The 19534-nt window shown below is 35.4% G+C and overlaps 1 protein-coding gene across 1 annotated transcript in view; it reads right to left on the reverse strand.

Moving 5' to 3' along the window:
* TTC6 (tetratricopeptide repeat domain 6) overlaps positions 1-19534 on the reverse strand; it is a 377901-nt gene that overhangs the window by 37037 nt on the left and 321330 nt on the right. The window contains exons 16-21 of the mRNA XM_071213958.1: positions 17979-18148; positions 15346-15466; positions 13256-13406; positions 8861-8943; positions 7907-7983; positions 7329-7489 (exon numbers count right to left, since the gene is read on the reverse strand). Of these exons, the coding sequence (XP_071070059.1) occupies positions 7329-7489; positions 7907-7983; positions 8861-8943; positions 13256-13406; positions 15346-15466; positions 17979-18148 (763 nt within the window). The remainder of the gene's footprint in view (positions 1-7328; positions 7490-7906; positions 7984-8860; positions 8944-13255; positions 13407-15345; positions 15467-17978; positions 18149-19534) is intronic.

Here is a 19534-nt window from a genome sequence, read left to right on the forward strand (position 1 = left end):
CACTTTTAAATTATTTAGTCAAAATAGTTGAAACTCATTAATGGAAAAAATAATCCAATGCCATCAGAAATGACATTTGACAATCAACTAACCCTTTAGCCCATTTTCTTAATTGCATTAAAGTGCCAGAAAAACAATGAGATTTAATGTAGATATGCTAAACTTCCTTTCTTGCTCTCCTTTAGTAGCTACTCGACATGTTTACAACCCATCTCTACACCCATCCTCACTCTCAGCACATGGCCTTGCCATAAAGATAACAGATCACCTCCCCGATTTTCCTTCTTTCTGCTTTTCAAGGTATCTATAACTTCATCCATTTTCACCTTTTTGTGTCCTGTATGTGAAAGGTTTCTTTTTTTCTCCTTTTTGGAACAAATTCTTCAAGCTGTGTCCTTGACCCCATCTCCTTCTCCCCACCTGAGCTCAAACCATTATTAGTTCCTTCCTCTTTTGGATCATGGCCCCTTACTATCTCCTTGAGTCCATAAAACAATGCAATTTTTCAATCTCATTCAAATTGGAATTAACAAATCTTCACTTCCTCTTGATTGCCCCTCTAGTTGATGCCCCATCTTCTTCTCCTTCAGTACTCTAACAGGTATCCTAAGGGAGCCTTGGTGAGGCTTACAGGTAAGATGTATTTACATTGTGAAAACAGCCATGCGACTGCTCTGTAGACAGAGTCTTGGAGGAGGAAAACACTTTTGCTGTAAATCAAGGAAAAAATTTTTTTAAATGTCCTGAAGTGAGTAGATCTGGAGATACTTAGAAAGCAGAACCAAAAAAAGAACTTATTGACTTGATGGAGAAGAAGCAATCAAAGGTGACCCCAGCACACTGGCCAGTGCAAATAAAGAATGGGGAGGGTAAGGAAACTGTTATTTCTAAAAGGATGGAGAGACCAACAACTTCAAATGTGGAAGAAAAATAGGCAAAGATATACATTGAGAAAAGACCACTGAATTCACAATAAGGGAGTCATTAATAAAATGGGTAGTAGCAGTTCATTCCAAACCATAAGCATATTCATTGTCTATTGCTGAGAATTAAATGACCACCAGTTTATCACCTTAAAGCTACCCACAATTACTATTTCACATTTCCTCATGTCAAGAGTTCAAACAAGGTTTAGCTGGGTCCTCCGATCTGGGTCTCACAAGGCTGCAAGCAGGGTATCAGCTGACCTGCATTTTCATCTGGAAACTCAACTCAGGAGAATCTCTTTCTCCTCATTTAGGTTGTTGACAGAATTCATTTATTTGCAGCTGTATGAACAGGATCATGCTTCTAGATGGCTATCATGTAGAAGATGCCCTCAGGTCCTAGGGGCCACCCCACTTCCCTGACACATGGCCCTCTCCCTAGGCAGTCATGCAGCCTGACAATTTGCTTCTTGCAGGTCAGGAGGAGAATCTCTCTACAGTCTGCTTGCAGGGAATCTTATATGATGATGGTGTTTCAAAGCCATATGTACCCCAGAAAAAAATGTGCTTAAATCTAATCCAGTCCTGTGTATGTGAACCTATTGTAAGTAGGACATTTTGATGAGGTTATTTCAGTTCATGTGTGGCTGAGCCCAATCAGGCATCCTTTATAAGAGAATGAAAGTCAGACAGAATGAGAGAAAGCCTCAAGAAGCAAGAAGCCAAGTATCAACAGAATCTGGAAGAGAAGGAAAAGACCAGGAGAAACCGCATGTACCTGCTATGTGGCAAGTTAGGACCAAGACTCACTGGCAGCCAGCCCTTGAACTCCACAGCATCACCTTGATGAAAGCATCACCTTGATGATGCTTTGATTTGGACTTTTTCCCATCCTCAAATTGTGCGCAAATAAATTCCCATTGTTTAATCTGACTCATTTCATGGTATTTGCTTGAGCAGCCTAGGAAACTAAACACTAACATAACATAATCAAGGGGGTGGCATCCTACCAACTTTTCCGAACTCTATTGGTTAGAAGCAAGTCACAGGTCCCACCCACACTGAGGTTATGCGAGGGCATGGCTAATTTGAGGTCATTTTACGATGTGTCCACCATGAAAACATAAAAGCTAGATTGTAGTGTGTGGCAGAATGAGTGGAAAGTAAGGAAATAAAGATAATAAATATAGAAATGTTTTCTAAAATTTGGTTGTACCAGAGATAAGAGGAAAGAGTCAATAATCTGGGAGGTAAAGGTGGCAAAAATAGGGAAGAGTTCTCTTTTTAGTGAAAAATATTTATGCATGATCCAATGTTTATGGGATGAAGCCTGTAAAGAAGGAGAAGCTAAAAATACATTATGGAGTAAAACAAGAAATAATAATGGCTAATATTTATTAAATGTGTACCATGTGCCAAATATTAAGCATTAAATATTTACTTGATTTCACTCATTTAGCCCCCACATAAATCTCACAAGGTAGATTCTAAGTATATATATTTTAATATAAAACAGCTGAGAATTAGAGAGGTAGAATAACTTGCCCAGGGTTCACTGCTGTCACACTGCAGAGCAGGGACTTGAATCCAGGAAGTCTGGCTCCAGAACCCACACTCTCATCCAATGATTTAAATTCCTGGTAGGGTGGAAGAGATGTCAATTTTTTTTATCACAGGTTGCTGTGTAAGTGAAATGAAATCCTTCCTGATGCACACCAGGTGTTTAAGCAACAACAGTTGCTTATTACTGTTATTCTTGTTATTTGTTCTCCAGATAAGCCTTGTATTATTGAGGATCCATCAAAAAAAAAAGGACCTACAAACCTAGATATGGATAGGAAGTTCAGGTACCAATAACTAGACTCTTCCATGTCTCCTTAACAGCAATCCAAATCTCCCATTCTATAGAAAACAAAAAACACTTACTGGATAAGGTTTTACAACATCAACAAAAGCAATCATTTCAAAGAATGCCACTTCACCCAAACCATTCCTCAGAGTTTCACAATACAAAGTAATATGTGTGAACAATACTCAACTCAGAGTTTAGACAGGATGCCTCCAGGAGAATGGCAGACCACATGTTTCAGAAGAAAATTCCTAGCACAAACTTTCTAGGAGATGTCACACACACACAGACACCAAAACCTATGGCTGAAGTGCTACATGGTAGGCAGAAAAAGGGGAGGGGTTGCACTGATGGAACATGCCTACAGCATCATGACAATCTGGATACTGCCCATTGAGGTCAGCAGCAAGGAAGAGGAGAGGAGTCTGGCACTCCTTCACTGAACTGGAGTGCTAAGGGGGCCAGAGTAATCCCAGGCCAGTGGTATGCTCTGGCTCCTGCAGTAGTGGGCACAAATCCTATCTGGAGGAAAATGGCCTCAGTTTAAACCTTTGGATCCCTACAGATTCCTACAAGCAAAAGCTTATAAACAAAGATCAAGAGCACAGAAAAAGGCAAATGACTATGAGTGAGAACAGGCAAATCTAACAAAGAACAGGCTTTGATATCTGAGAAATGCAAATATTAGAACTGTCAGGTACAACATAAATGTTTATAAGACATTTAAAGAAATGTTTGAAATTGCAGATGAAACAAAAGGAGAAAATCAGAAATGACTAGAACGTTTTGAAAACAATCAAATGGGACTTCTAGAAGTGAAAATGATTCTTGAAATAAAAAAAGACAAAACTAAAGAAATAATTTCTGAACCTGGAGATAAACTTGAAAAAATTACGTAAAATGAAGCGATATTTAAAAATACAAACGATAAGCTATGATAATGGAGACTAGAAAAATCCAATTTACATCCCATCAAAGTCCCAGAAAGATAAAAATAGAATGAGAGACAATATTTGAAAAATAATGGATGACAATTTTTCAGAATGGATGAAAGACATGAATCCACAGATTCAGGAACCACAGCCTATCACAGAAGCAGGAAAATAAAAAGAAATAAACAGGTTTACAACTTGTCATGAAACTGTAGAACACTAGAGACAAAAATTATGTTTTTAAAGTAACCAAAGATACAAGAAAGACTATTTTTTAGAAAGAAAGATAATCTGATAACAGACTTCTCATCACCAGGAACAGATGTCAAAACACAGGGTAATATTACCTTCAAAGTGTTGAGAAAAATAACTGCAAGCTTAAAATTTTGTTGTAAAATAAACAAAATGAAAGATTTAACAATTGAAAGATGTTCATTTTCCTTTGGGAAAAAAATAGAAATGATCAGAGGACAGTCTGATGTATAGTAAGTGGTAAGCAAATAAAATGGAAACATGTAAATATAAACATTGTATAAAATAGTAGTTATTTCATTTTGTATTATAATTTATAAAGTTAAAAAAGCATAGAACTAAGACTGGACACAAAGAGTGTGTGAGTTGGGAGGTGAGTAATAAAAGTTAGAGAATTCTATGTCCTTTTATTACTCAGGAGAGAGAATACAATATTGTTTAGTTTCAGACTTTGCTTAATAAGCACGGCAGCATTTCAAGAGTAATGACTAAAATAACACAAATAGAACAAATTACAAAAGAACAAAGGGATAAATGACATAAGGAAATTTTCAGAAATTAAAAACCTCAATCCAAAAAATAAAAGGTGCTAGAGGGTTATGAAAAGAAAGAAGCATTGGAAAAGAAGAAAAAACATAAATAAAAACTAAAATGAGAGAAAAAAATACAAATCTAAGAATCACAGGTACCAAATCTACCAAATTTGCCAGACGAAGCAAAGATACTATCAGAATGGAATTTTTAAAATTCTGTTATAAACTGTTTATAAAAGATACACCTAAAATCTAAGATATGGAAAAACTAAAAATAAAAGGATAGAAAAAGACATACTTTAGAAATACTAATCAAAATAAAGCAAGTGTACTATCAAAGTAGACATTAAGAGAAAAAGTGTTACTAGGAATAGAGTGGGTTACTTTTTAATTCATCAGGAAGCTGTAACAATTCTAAAGCTGTGTGTCGATAACAAAATAGCCTCAAATCAAATAAAGCAAAAATTGAAAGAAATAGAAATTGACACATCATTGTGGAGACTTGAGCATACTTCAGTTATTAATAGGTGAATTAGGTTAAAAATACAGTTATTTTGAACAATACATTAAAAAGCCAAATCTAAGGAACTTGTAAAGCACATTCAATAATTAGAAATCATATATTTTTCCAAAGCATATATGGAAGATTTACAAAACTAGGCTATAAATAATTCTGAACACATTTAGAAGAATTGGTATCAAAACGAATCATCTCCACAATGCAAATGGAGTTTAAAAAAAAAACTTTCAAGAACTCCTGTGTCAAAAAAAAGTAATTGTCCTGTAAATTTTAAAGAACTTGCTTATCAGATCCAGCAAAATTGGTACTTGAATACATATAGTCTTAAATGCTTATATTAGAAAAGAAGAAAGGTTGAAAATTAACTAAATGAACATCCAATTGAAATTTTAAAATATTAATAAATAAAAGAATACCCCTTTCAAAAAAAAGTAGCAGAAAGAATATAATAAAGTTAAGGTCAGATTTCAAAATAACAAAAAACAAAAGTAAACAAAGAAGATAACAAAGCTAAAAGTTAATTCTTTGTAAAGACAGATTTCTGACCAGATTAATCAAGAATAAAAGAGTAAAGTCATAAATAAGCACAAAGAGTGTTATACGGAAGAGATAAAATGATAAGTGATACTTTGAACAACTTTATGCCAATAAATTTGAAACTTTAGATGAAATGGTCATCTGTCATTACTTATAGATGACATAATTTTCTACTTGTGTAACCAAAATAATCAGACACATTATCAGAAATAAGAGTTTGGCAAGATGACTGGTTAGACAAATATTCAAAAATCAATTTTATTTCTATAAACCAGCAGAAAACAGAAAATACTTTAATATGCCTTTTATGATAGAAACAAAAACTATAAGAATTTCTAGGAATAAATATTAAAAGAGATGTGTAAAATCTATTTAAAAGTAAAAAAAATGGGAAGACATATCACATGTTCATAAACAGAAGGATTCAATATCATTAAAGGTGCCCATTCTCCCTAAAATAATCTGAAGATTCAATATATGATTTCCATTAAAATCCAATCAGGGCTTTTAATGGATCTTGACAAGCTGAATATAAAATGTTTATGGAGGAGTAAAGACCCAAGATTAACTACCAGGAATTTCCATGAGAAGATTACTGCATGAGGACTTGCTCCACCAGATATCAACAATTAAAATCAAGCTATAGTGATTAAGACATTGTACTTAATTAGCCAGAGACCGAAAAAAAAAATTGATCAAAGGAACAGAATAGAGTGCCCAGAATCAGATCCACACATACAAGAAAACTTGCAGTATGATAGATGTAGCACTACAGCTCTTTGGTTATGAAGCACTACTTAATAAATGATGCTGAAACATTTGAATATGCATATGTCAACAACTGAAATGTGATCATTATCTCACCCTTAAAAAAAACTGATTTAAGACAGAGTAAGTTCTTAAATGGAAAATGCAAAATTTTCAAACTGTTAGATGAAAATGTGGAAGAATATCTTTATGACCTCAGTGAAGGGAAGGACTTCTTAACCAAGAATTTTTTTAAAATCCTGACCATAAATATAAGATAGATAGGCTTAACTACATTAAAATTAGCCTCTGTTAATCAAAAGACACCATTTTAAAAATGAATGATTCAATATCAGTAGATCGTAGTGATTCATAATGAAGCCACAAATTTCAAGAAGATATGTGGTACACATATAATGACCAAGGATTAGTATGCAGAATTTATTTTTCAATTGCCCATAATTCAATAAGCAAAAGACAATCCAGCAAACCAACAAAGATGTATACAGGCAATTCACAGAATGGGATACATGAGCTGCTAAAGAACCTATAACGAGATGCCCAAACTGATGCTCAAACTGAGAAATGAGACACTAGTTTTTAATCCACTAGATTGGCAGAAATAAAGTCTGACAATACCAATTATTGTAAGGATGCAGATAAAAAGGATCACACATATACTGAAGGTGGGAGAATAAATTGGTTTAACCCTATATAGGACAATGTGTCATTTCCTCAAAAGTTGAACCTTTACTTTCTCTACATGCTAGCAATTCTGCTCCTAGGAATGTAGCCTGCAAAACTACTCTGCATATTAAGAGAAGCCCCAAAAAGAATATTTAAAGCAGCCCTATTCTTAAAAGCAAAAAAACAAACAAGAAAACAAAAACGGAAGCAATCACAAAGTTAATTAGCAGAATTTATTAAAAATTTTAATACTAGTTTTATAAAAAATATTTAAGCAGTCACACTAAGCACAATATATCAGTTTCTCTAAGAGATTCAGGGAACGTAATTTAGGGAACTTTTCACCTTGTTTCGCTTGGCCTTCATCTGGGCTTTTGCTAATAGGGCATACATGGTTATCTCAGGCTTGCTCAAAGTGATCACATTTAAAACCTGAATGGCCTTGCCATGGTTTTCACAAAATGAGTAAATGAGTGCTTGCTGTATAGGACTCAACTCAATGAGACCTAAAAGGAAAGGAAAAGTTTATCAATGTTTTGTGACACCTTTGACAAGGATTGAGAATATAATGAGATTAAGGAATTCAAGCAATTTGTTAATCTTACTTTATAATATGAATAAAATTAATATACTAAAATTTGTTTACTACCAACAAACAATAAGACATTCCAATTACAAACAGAAAAGTAAAATTGTAGGCCTATTTCCTATAATAATTTCTCTCACACAATTCACAGTGTTATGAATTCATTTACTAATTGATAGTGCACATGTGAAGCTACAGTTTTAAAATCTCAAAATTCATGACTTTTAAGTGAACCCTCATGCTATCCATGTATAGTTATTGCAAGTAGCTTAAAAATGTTAGAGGTATTTCTTTTTAAGTTAAGACAATTATAATTTTTCTATTTAATTATATTTACCTTTGTTCATTTCTGCTACTTGATAAATAGTGAACTTTGCAAGATCATAACGCCTCATTGTAAGAAGATATTGTCCTCTGAAAGAAATAATAGCTTTTTCTAAATGATTAAAATTACTTTTCCAAAATAAAGTTTCTTATAAGCAGTTGCTAAAATGTTAATATTAAAATATATTCATTCAAATATACTTATGTATATACACAAAAACAATTTGAAGATTAGATTTTTACATAAATAGACCAATTAGCATGGTGACATGATAAGAAAACATTTTAAGAAATATGATATTGAAAGAAAAGTACTTAAATACCTCTTTGCAATTATCTGTATTTAAAATGTTATACTCTGCTAAGAAATTATAAAATATAAAGTTCACAACACTTAAAAAGGTGGAAGTATTTTCATAAATTGCTAAAATGTGGTTTGAGAGTTAAAAGATATAGCAAGCCTGTATCACAAAGCGTTGCTGCATTCATTGCATACCATTTACCCAGGTTTATAAACCTTAGAAGTTATAACATATTTTTAGCGGTGATGACTGATAGGGACCAAAGGGTCCCTTTATACCAAGCTCTAAGTATTACATTTGAACTGCAAGTCAGTGTGCCTTTATTTTTTTAACAGAATTAGGTGAGGTTTATGTTTGGTACTCCTTTGTGAGCAAAAAACAACTTTTCAAAATATCTTAACTATATAGCCAGTCATTTAAAGAAGCCTCTAAGAACTTAAATATTAGATGCTATGTTTCAATGCAGAGACAAAACAAAGGGAAAGACTTGGTTATCTTATGTAGTTTAATAAAAATGATAACTATATCTGGGTTGCTGGTTGAGAGACTGCCATTAACTAAGTGTAAAACAAGGAGATTAGAAGAGTCAAGAGAGAATTAAAGATCCCAATAATTAGGTCAGATGCTAGATTATCCCAAGAATAATTCTATTTCTATACTCATACCTTATTATATATAATTGAATTCCATCAGGTTGAAGGTGGATAGCACGAGATAAATCTTTTACCGCCTGTTTCCATTTATGCAACTGTTAAGTGATAAACAGAAACTTAGCTCCCGATAATAGTGATTGCTTTCTTTATGATGTTTATTCCCTCCCACCCTTCACTATGGAAATTTTGCAGGAATATCTCCTAACACACATGCTTTTTTAAATAATCATCTAAACAAATGGGATACAGACAAGTAAAAAAAAATGGTTATGATGCAGTCTTTTGGATTTTTAAAATCATTTATCTTTACTTTTGAAGAATGACTAAACGTACCCACATAGATAATTTTTTACATAAATATATATCATACATTCTGGTTGGAGTATGCATGTGTTTCTTTTCTTTTATTATTTGGCTTTCCAACCTTGCCCCCTCAATCTTATCACCCTTTTCAGCAAACTTTACACATGCTATGAAATTAGCATGTGAAGAAGACTGAAATAAAACACGAAAGTCAATTTCTCTTGAAAATAAGTGAGGGACAACAGACTTGTACCCAAATTAATGAGTAAATGAATGAATGAAGAAACAAAATACAATAATGATGGAAAAAGAGGTCCATTTAACATCAACACATAATGAAAAATATTCTTTCCATAATACTGGGCTTAAAAGCATAATCAGGTTGTACAAATTTGAGGGCAAAAACCAAATACCATTGGGAGTTATCACAAAAGAAGGCCTGCACAGAGCACAGCAAAATTAACCTGGGATGACCAATCACTTTTATTATGACATGATGGTGCAAAGAGAATACACAAAATAATTTGTTCATGGAAGTTGGCTTTACCTGCTGAAATGGTTCAAACAGTCTGAAGGAGATAGTGAGTGGAGTCAAAAGAGGATACCCAAAAGGAGTGAGTTTGAAATTTATGCAAATAAATTTGAGAACTTCTGTGGAACTGAACTGATTGGGCCACATCAGTAGGGTGTTGAGTCCCCACTGTTGCAGAACTTGCTCAGCTTTGTGTAAATCATAAATCATCCAGTCAAATGACCACATCACTCCACCTACTCTACCAACTGTACATATCTGTGTATTGAAGAAATCCTGGACTGGAAGGAGATGGAAGCTCACCATTTGATTTTTACAAGATACCCTGGGGTAGGAACTCTCCTGGCAGCCTTCAGTTTGCTTTACCCTGGAGGCTGGACCCATGCAGTAGGAGCATATTCTTCTGTACACATTTACATGGTTTGATTTGTGATTGTTTTATTTATTGGGTCAGATCACACACACTTTACACTCTTGTTTTTCTTACTCAAAAATATCTCATGGAATCCCTCCAAGTCAGTTGACACAGCTCTAATTTATTATTGACTCCATAATAGTCTATGGTGTGAATTACACACAATTTATTCAACCATTACTATCTAGAGATTTTGCCCCTCAGAGCAAGAAATCTTTTTACTCTGCTAACATGTTAGTGTTTGAGTTTCTTTGTGTGCTTAGAGGAACTCTCAACTTCCCCAGAGGACCTTAGCTTCATCAAAAGGGAGGTTGTGCAAAAGGACCAGTATTCCTTTCAAACCTTCCCAAAAGGAGTCAAGAGCAAATTTTCATTGGGGCAAAACTAAACCTGCCCTGGGTTGTCTCCCTCCATCATTAGGAAGGTAAGGACTTTGGATAGGACTAATCTGTGTTTCCTCCATTTTATAGGTGGAGCTCAAGAGGGAGCCCCAACCACCCACCCCTTCTTGGCTTTCCATATTCACAGCCTTGCCATCTCATTGAGTCTACCAGGACAGCTCTTAGTCTGTTCTTTCCTTCTAGAGGTCTCTGTCACTCACCACAATAAACCCACCCAGGCTACCCTTGTCTCCCACCCTCTGATCTCCCATAAAGCTTTGCATGTCCTCTATTCCACCCTATCTCCTATCCCTCCCTGTAGCAGTTTGATATGGTTTATGAATTCCAAAAATAGATATTGGATTATATTTGTAAACAGGTCTGTACCTGAGTGTAATTAAATTATGATTAGAGCTTTGATTGGGCCACATTAGCAGGGTGTTGAGTCCCCACCCACCAAGGAATGGGGACTCACAGGTGAAAGGTATGGCAAAAGATAGAGTTGGAGTTTTTGATGCTGGAGTTCTGAGCTGGAGCCCAGGAAGTAAGCATACAGTGGAGCAGATGAGCTGAGCCTACAGAGAATCAAATCCCAGAGATAGAGATAGAGCCAGTCGCCTGATAGTCTGCAGCTGACTTTGTGGAGAAAATGGGAGCTGAGCCCAGAGAGAAACAAACCTCAGGAAGAGGAACCCAGGAAGCCTGAACCCTGACAGATGTCAGCAGCCATCTTGCTGCAACCCAAGGCAAAAGACTTTGATGATGGCAGTAACTTACGCTTTATGGCCTGGTAACTGTAAGCTTCTACCCCAAATAAACACCCTTTATAAAAAACAACTGATTTCTGGTATTTCGCATCAGCACTGGTTTGGCTGACTAATATACTCCCCAACTCCTAAAACCCTTTCATTATGTTTCTTGAATTCTGTGTATAAGTGGCAAAAATTTCCTCCTTAACCTTTCTTTTGAATGTTTCTTTCACCTTTATTTTCAACTGAACATTGGCTCTCTCCTGAGGACCCTGCTTCCTGTAGTGCTCCTAAGAGGAAGCTGCTTTTTCTCCCACATCTTTTAAACTATAAGGCCTGGAAGTGGCCTTATATTGGCCATAGAGGAAGTGACTTTAGAGGGTATATCCTGGACCTCCTCATCTCAATAACTCCAAACCCTCATTAGGACATTCTAGCAAGACTGAAGAAATGTTATGGGCCAGTGGCTTCTGTGTGTTCTAATTCTCCTTTCTGAGTGACAGCATGTACTGTAACCATCCTATTTCTATACTACCCATGATATTTTCTGCCCCTCTTTTTGCTTAAAAGTTCTTCATATAAGTCTTTATAAGTCTTCATGCTAAGAGAAAAACCAATAGAGATTGACATATAGCTGAACCATAAACCATCCTCAACTTTATACATCTAAACTTGTAGTATATCACCTGGTCTTTAAACTTGAAAACTGTGACAAATGAGTACTTTTAGGTCATGAGTACTTTTGGGTAGAAAGTGTGTGGTTTTGTTTAGAGCAGGAGAATGAGTCAAAGATTTTCTGAACAAAAAGATGCCATGAGAGTGATTAATACTGTTCACCAAATACATCGAGCTCTCCCCCTCCAGGCACATAGTAAGACTGTACTTCCTGACCATCCAGGACAAAATATGTGCTGTTTCTTAGCCAGGACCTTTAACTGCAGGTGAAAAGATCTTCCAGTGTTCTCCTTTTCCTCTCCCCTGACAACTGGCAATGTTCCCATAGTAGCTGTTACATCAGCCTGGGTCCTGAAATGTGCACAATGCAGAGCAGAGCCTCCAGTGAACCCTCCTTTCTTATTTTAACACTGCCATTTTGAGGTTGCTTTTTACCACAGCATTACCTAGCCTATCCTGACTGAAGCCAGTGTGACTAAAGTAGTATGACCAAGGACTTGTAGGAAGTGAGGACAGAAAGGTAATGTGGGTCTTGGAGACCTTTGGAAGGATTTTGCTTTTATTCTGAGTGCAAAGGGGAGCTATGTAAGGGCTTTGATCAAGGAAGTGAAATAATCCGGCTTATGTTTTAACAGGATCACTGTGGCTTTTATGTGGAAAATACATTGAAAAGGAGTTATGAGCAGAAGCAAGAAACATGACCAGGAGGCTACTGCAATAATCCTGTTGAGAAATGATAGTGTCCTGGACAGGGTGGGTTAGTGGTGGTGTGGGGAAAAGAGGGATTTATTTTGAAGGGTAGAGACAAGAGTTAACAGTGGTTATCTCTGAGAAGTCAGATTTGGTTGGAATCAGGAAGCTTTTACTATTTATTGTATTGCTTGAACTTGTTGCGCTAAGGACATATTACATTATTACATTTACATACATTTTTTATTTAAGTAACTTATAAAAATTAAACAAAATTTAAAGGAAAGTACACATACACACATACAACCACCGGGCCAAAATGTTAACAACTGTTATCTCTAGAGAATAAATCTATGGATGTTTTAAAAGTTATTCTTATTTACATACATACATTACCTACAACAAGCACATATTGCTTTTGTAATAAGGAAAGTACAGGTACAGAAAAAAAAAAAAGAAAGACATAATAATGCATACCTCATAAGTAGAGGTTTTATAATTGTGTAACTACAGTTAACTATAGATGCTTAACATTTATCATTTATAAATGCAATAGCCTCTACAATTAGTTGAAGAAAATAACATATTAATGTATTTTAAATGGTGTTTAATTCTCAGAACATTAAAATTTTTTAAAATTTTAGGTTCTCAAACCTTAAATACCTTATGATAGCTTTCTGCTCTACAAATATAGCTCTGAATATATAAAGGATCAATTCTAATGGCCTCAGAAAACTGCCAAATGGCTTCAATGTAGTTTTCCAGGTAGAGCAGATGTATAAGGCCAATATTTATATAAGCCAATGGAAAAGTTCTGAATAAAAAAGAAAGTAAAATTGTTATATTTTTAATCATTCCGAAATATTGTCCAATTATGAATTGACCTAATGAAATACATCAGGGGCTTCTGTTAATGTTTTATTAAAATAGAATAAATCAGTTAACTACTCTCTATTAAAAATTGCAAACACCTTTATAAAATCCTTGATAGGGAATTAACATTGAGAGAGTCTGTACTAGGAACAGAATTTCTGACACTTACTTGACTCGTAACGATACTATACATTTCTTTGACTTACTCTTGACTTATCTGGAAATACAAACCTAGTTTTCCTCACCTCAAAAGTCTTTGCCTTGGGTTATAGTCCCCTTGACTAACAGTGAGAAATAGTGAGAGACAATGTTGTTCTAAGGTTAAATATCCTCTCCACCTACATATTAACCCAGTTACTGTTTTGTCTCAAATAGATGTTGTTTTTCTCTTAGAATCAACAATTTTTAGTACAAAAATAACCGTAGAAATTACCTTGCTTGAGGCTGCCATTTTCAAATAAGGAAACCACAAATCCTATAGCTAAATTACATAGAAGTCCTGATCCTTTGTCTAAAAGACATCAAATTCCTATGACCTACTTTTTGACTCCTTGCAACTGAAACTCTCTTTTCCCTTTATGATTCAAAATGTCCAAAAGAAAAACATTGTGGTCATTATGGAGTCATGTTTCAGGACTTTCCTGAGTCAGGTTCAAAGTTTACCTTTGATGAGCCCAGTAAGCAGTCTGCTAATTGGCACAGAATTATTTCCTATTTCTAATACCTTCCATTTTGAGGAATGCTTCATTAGAAAGAAAGGGAATGGTTTAAAGTATGTTTTACAGCTTGGCTGTCTGACTAATGTGTGTCACTTTCAATCTGTGTTTCTTCCTGAATTTATGTTCTACATAGTTTTGGCTTTTCACCACACCAGGGAGCCAAGATTGCCTACAACTGAAGGCAGGAGAATTGCATCCAGCATCCATGTGGAATCTAAGCCCCCTCTCAATACAGAGGTGGAGTAGACATAACCACCCCAAGGTCCACAGGATGGAGGAATAGAATATGGATTAGAGTGGATTTACTGATATTCTATTCTGGAACTATTGTGATTAGTAATCGAAGAAAATGTAGCTTGACATGGAGAAAGTGGCCATGGTAGCTAGCTGCTGAGGGTAGGGAGTGGGAAGAAGAGATGTGATGTGTGGGCATTTTCAGGACTTGAAGTTGTCCTGAGTGGTATTGCAGGGACAGTTACTGGACATTGTATGTCCTCCCATGGCCCACTGGGTGGACTGGGGAAGAGTGTAAACTATAATGTGGACCATTGACCATATGGTGCAGCAGTACTCAGAGATGTATTCCCCAAGTGCAATGAATGTCCCATGATGATGGAGGAGGTTGTTGTTATGGGAGGAGAGGGGTGAGGGAGGGGGGTGGAGAGTATATGGGGACCTCATATTTTTTTAATGTAACATTAAAAAAAATAAAGACAAAAAATAGTATTGGCTTTTTTCCTTTGTTTCGCTCAAAAAAATCAAGTTATATGTACTTAACAGTGGGTTTCCTCCCATTGAGTCATATATGTTTTGCAGAGCAATGATATATCAAGCAGAATATTTTGTCACTATTTTAAACCTGATGGCAGTTTACCATGAAGTTACCTTCAATAAGCTCTACTCTGGGCAACGCAACTTCCTCTTCAAAACTTGCTGATCCATGGGCTTATCTAACTCCTCTCAAACGCATTCAGTCTCTAAAATTTGCAAAAGCATTTAAAGCAAACAGATGTTGAGAACGAGTCTAATTGTAGAATGACTTTATAATTGCCTCCTTTTGTACAAGGTTATCAATGATGATAAAAAAATTTTTGTCTTAAGTCAGTTTTTTCTTAATTTTATACAAAAATGAAACCAGTAACTATGAAAAGGAAAACATACCTTTCCAGAGAAATAACAGTTTCAAAGTCACATATTGCCATAAACCAATTCTTTAGATCAGCGTAGAGTATGCCCCGATGTAGAAAACAACTAAGATTCTCATAGCCATCATTTATGAGAGCTTAAAAATAAAAGCATATAATTATTCCAGTTTAGAAAAACCATATTTGAATTATATTTTAGTCTCTACTCTTCCTATTGTTTAATTTCTTTTCTAACTTTATACGAAATAAAAGATATCTACAATGACTATACTTATTTAGTAAGTGAAAAAATAGTATTACAGTACACCAAAATGTATTTGTTCCCATCACAGTAAGGCTATTATGGTTCACAAATTCATTAGATCTGGAAGAAATCCTGATGGTAATCCAGAACAGACCACCCAATTTATAGATAAGGAGATTAAGGTTCTAAGGGGCTAGGTACATTGTTCATGGTCATGATGCAAGTTAATGGTAAAGATGCATCCAGAATTTAAATCTCCATATTCACTTCAGTGGATTGCAACCAGAAGAGTGCCAAAGCTTTTAATGGCCCCTTTATTATTAGGAAGACACTGTTACTGACCAAGTAGCAGTCTCTGGTATATGCCCAGACCAGGAAAGAAGGCAGAGGTCAAGCTAACATACATAGGCCAAAGTAAAAAGTCTATTTCAAAGCAAACAGAACTTGGAGTTAAGGCAGGCATCTTGACCATGCATGTTCCGAGTAACAGAAGCAAGACAGCCTCCTCCCAGGACTCCAGGCGGGTGACTCTCAACAATAAAGAGGCCATCTCATGCTTCCTCGTTTACTGATTCCCTTTCACTTTTGAAAATCTACTTGAATATTTGGTGGGTTTTCCACATGGTTTTGGCCCCATGTCTTCTAGGATTCTCAAGCCTGTTCTGACCTAGGAGGGAAAGTTTTCCCCAAAATGTGCATAATGTTCACAGTCTAGGACACAAACATTTACAGTACTGGACTTTGGCAGGAGTACTGGGTATAAGCAATGATCATACAAGATTAAGTAAATAATCATTTGAAGGCAATCTGTCTGCTCAGTTTGTGGTGTGATTGACCAACAAGGAAAAAGTCAACTGTAGCTCTAGAAAAATGGGAATATTCTTCTTATGGAAAAAAAACTTAAAATTACTTAGTGTCTTTGAGTCTCAGTTTTCTTATCAGTAAAATAAGGATGACATTACCTCCTTCATAGCATTATTGTGAATATTTCTTGAAATACTCCATATATAGCACTTAGAACAGCACTTGGCATGGAGTAGAGTTCACAATAAATTTTAGATATTATTATTAGTATTAATTAGAAAAATATCCTGAGACCCTTTTTAGTTGTGGAAGATGAAATTCCTTGTAAGTGGCCTATAGAAAAGACTTGAGGTCAAAATAAAGTTTGTTTGCTCTAAATAATAAAATAGTAGGGAAGAGAGGAGGTGAGGATTTCAAAACTTGTAGAGGAGGGAAATATGAGAAAGAAGCCTCTAGGCCAGGGGTGCAGATGAAAGGTGGACAGGGCTGACAGAGACAGATAAATTACAGAATTAGAGGTGTTTGATCTTCAATTTAAGTTTGTGTTCTGTACTTTCTTCTCTGAACTAGTAAATGTTTATCAGATTATTCTACACAATATGTATGTGTTAATTTGTGGATGAAGGAAAGACTGGGGACAGAACAGTAGCCATAAGACATGAGAGGGTGAACAAAGACGGAGAATCAAACAGAGAGCATAATCAAATTAGATGCACAATTACAAAAGCACTTAACAGGAATCCTCAGTTCTCTCCCCCAAGAATCCTCGGAAATGTTTAGGAGAACACCAGGGCTCCTCTCAGCATATGGAATGGGATTTGAGTTATTTTATTTGAATATAAAAGGAAAGAGTGACCTCAGAAAGCTAATGGAGTTAGAGACAGTCAAGTAACAATTATCTTAGATATCCTCCACTGAGGAGTTATTTATTCTCCTTGAAGGAGTCTAGTTGTCTCTTAATCTTTGGATACTACCTCATCCAGGATAATGGAATTCTAGCACTTTGAACACAGTCAAACAAAGTGACTATTAGAGTGCAGGGTTTAGGCTGAACTTTGCCAGCCAGGATGAGATTGTTCACTCAGTTAAAAACTGTTTACTGGACAACATGCATATAATGGGAATGTGTTGTAGAGGGCAAGGAGAAAGTGGCCACTTTAGTTGTGGATGTCCTCTACCTACTGAGGATATTATTAGTTAAACTAAGTTTGACTAATCAGTGGAATTGATCTATGGAGTAGGACACAACCTACCACAGCCATTCAATTTAACAAGCTGACTGGGAAATAGATCTGACATTCCAGAAAAATCTTCAGGACTCAATATATAGAAAGAAATTTGATATGCTATTCCCCTTGCCACAGTTACACACACACATTCACAAACACCTCACATACCACTGCATATTAGAAACATTTCTAGCTAAACATGGTAGCTTATAGTGGTATAGAGAACTATAGATAAATAGACATAAATATGTATATTCATATATAATAAACACAGATTACATTAGTCATGCCACATCAGTATTTTACTCCATGAAAGTGACCAGCTGAACCTCAGATAAGACTCCTATATATCTGCAGTTGAAGAAAAAGTACCTGAAACACTATAATCCTGTAGTGCTCTAGATGGGTTAGTCTTTCGAAATAAGCAGGCTCGAAAATACAGCGCTAACCAGTTATTAGGATCTAAGTGAATTGCAGCTGAAAGGTCTTGAGTTGCTTGTTTATAGAAATGCCGTTTAAAATATGCTCTACCTCGGTATGTCCTAAGGAAAAGAAAAAAGTTCATTTTACCATGTACTGCAAAATATGAATTTTCTCTTTTTGGTAAATACCTAAAACTAATTTTATATGTAAATAATAATTTGTGATTGTTTTTGCTTGCTTCTCTAGAGAATTTAGTCATGAGGTTAATAGTAAAAATGATAATATTTTTATAAACAAATCATTTATATTTTATTGTATACAATCACAAAATTACATGATTATTATTACTCGCTATATATAAATTATATGTTTATTAATTTTATGTTATTTCTTGCATTTATCAGGGAGGCATTTCAATAAATACAAGCTTTATTTACTTTTATTATTTGTTGAATACTCAAAATGTGTTAGACACTAATTTATACCAAATTGCTCCCCTTCTCTAAAAAGACAACTGAATCTGTTTTGTAGGAAATTGTCCCCAGTGGGCTGGAAGCTGTTATGGTGTTTTCTCTGGCATTGAAGATATATTCAAATAAATGGGGGTCTGATCTTTGAAGGATGAAAACTATTATATCAGTTGTGAATTGGGCTCTTTCCCTATTAACTTATGACTCTAATTTCAAAATAATCATTGACCTATTTCAATTGATAAAAAGCTCATTTTCAATTAGTTAACAATATAAAGTATATCAGTTTTTAAGAGTTGGATTCATTTGTGGTTTCTCGACACATGGCTCTTCTGCCCTTTCTATTATACTTGGTGCTATACTTGATAGGTGTATGCTCCAGAGAATATATCTTTGGTCCATCTATGTGCTAGTTTGGCCCTAAGTCTCAGCAGAGTTGCAACACCTACTCTCCAGTTCATTGAACTCACCCAGGAAAGCTAACAAGGTGATGATAATGGACAACACCCATTGCAAAGAACAGAAAGAGTCTGCAACTGCAAACAAGAGTTCCATCCACCTTCCCAATGGGATCTAAGCCCCCTCTCAATTAGAGGCTTAGTGGGCATCACCATCCCAAAATCCTCAAGATTGGGAAGTGAAAGATGGACTAAAAGAGACTTCCTATTATTCTATTATGGACTTATTGTTATTCTAGCAATGGAAAAACTTTTATTATTCATGCAGAATGCAGAGGCAGTGGCCACCAGAGGTTCTGAAGGAAGGGAGAGGGAAAAATAGATGTAAAATGGGGTCATTTTGGGGACATTGGAATTGTTCTGAATATTATATATTTTGTCATAACTTACAAAATTGCATGGGACAGAGTGCAAACTATAATGTAAACTATAATCCACGGTTAGTGGCAACGCTTCACTATGTGTTCATCAATTGTAACAAACATACCACACTAATGAAGGACGTTGTTAATGTGGGAAAGTGTGGGAGAGGGAGGGGGTGGGGCAGATGGGTATCCCCTATATTTTTTATGTAAAA

Source organism: Dasypus novemcinctus, chromosome 3, assembly GCF_030445035.2.
Source record: "Dasypus novemcinctus isolate mDasNov1 chromosome 3, mDasNov1.1.hap2, whole genome shotgun sequence".
Taxonomy (NCBI): Eukaryota; Metazoa; Chordata; class Mammalia; order Cingulata; family Dasypodidae; genus Dasypus; species Dasypus novemcinctus.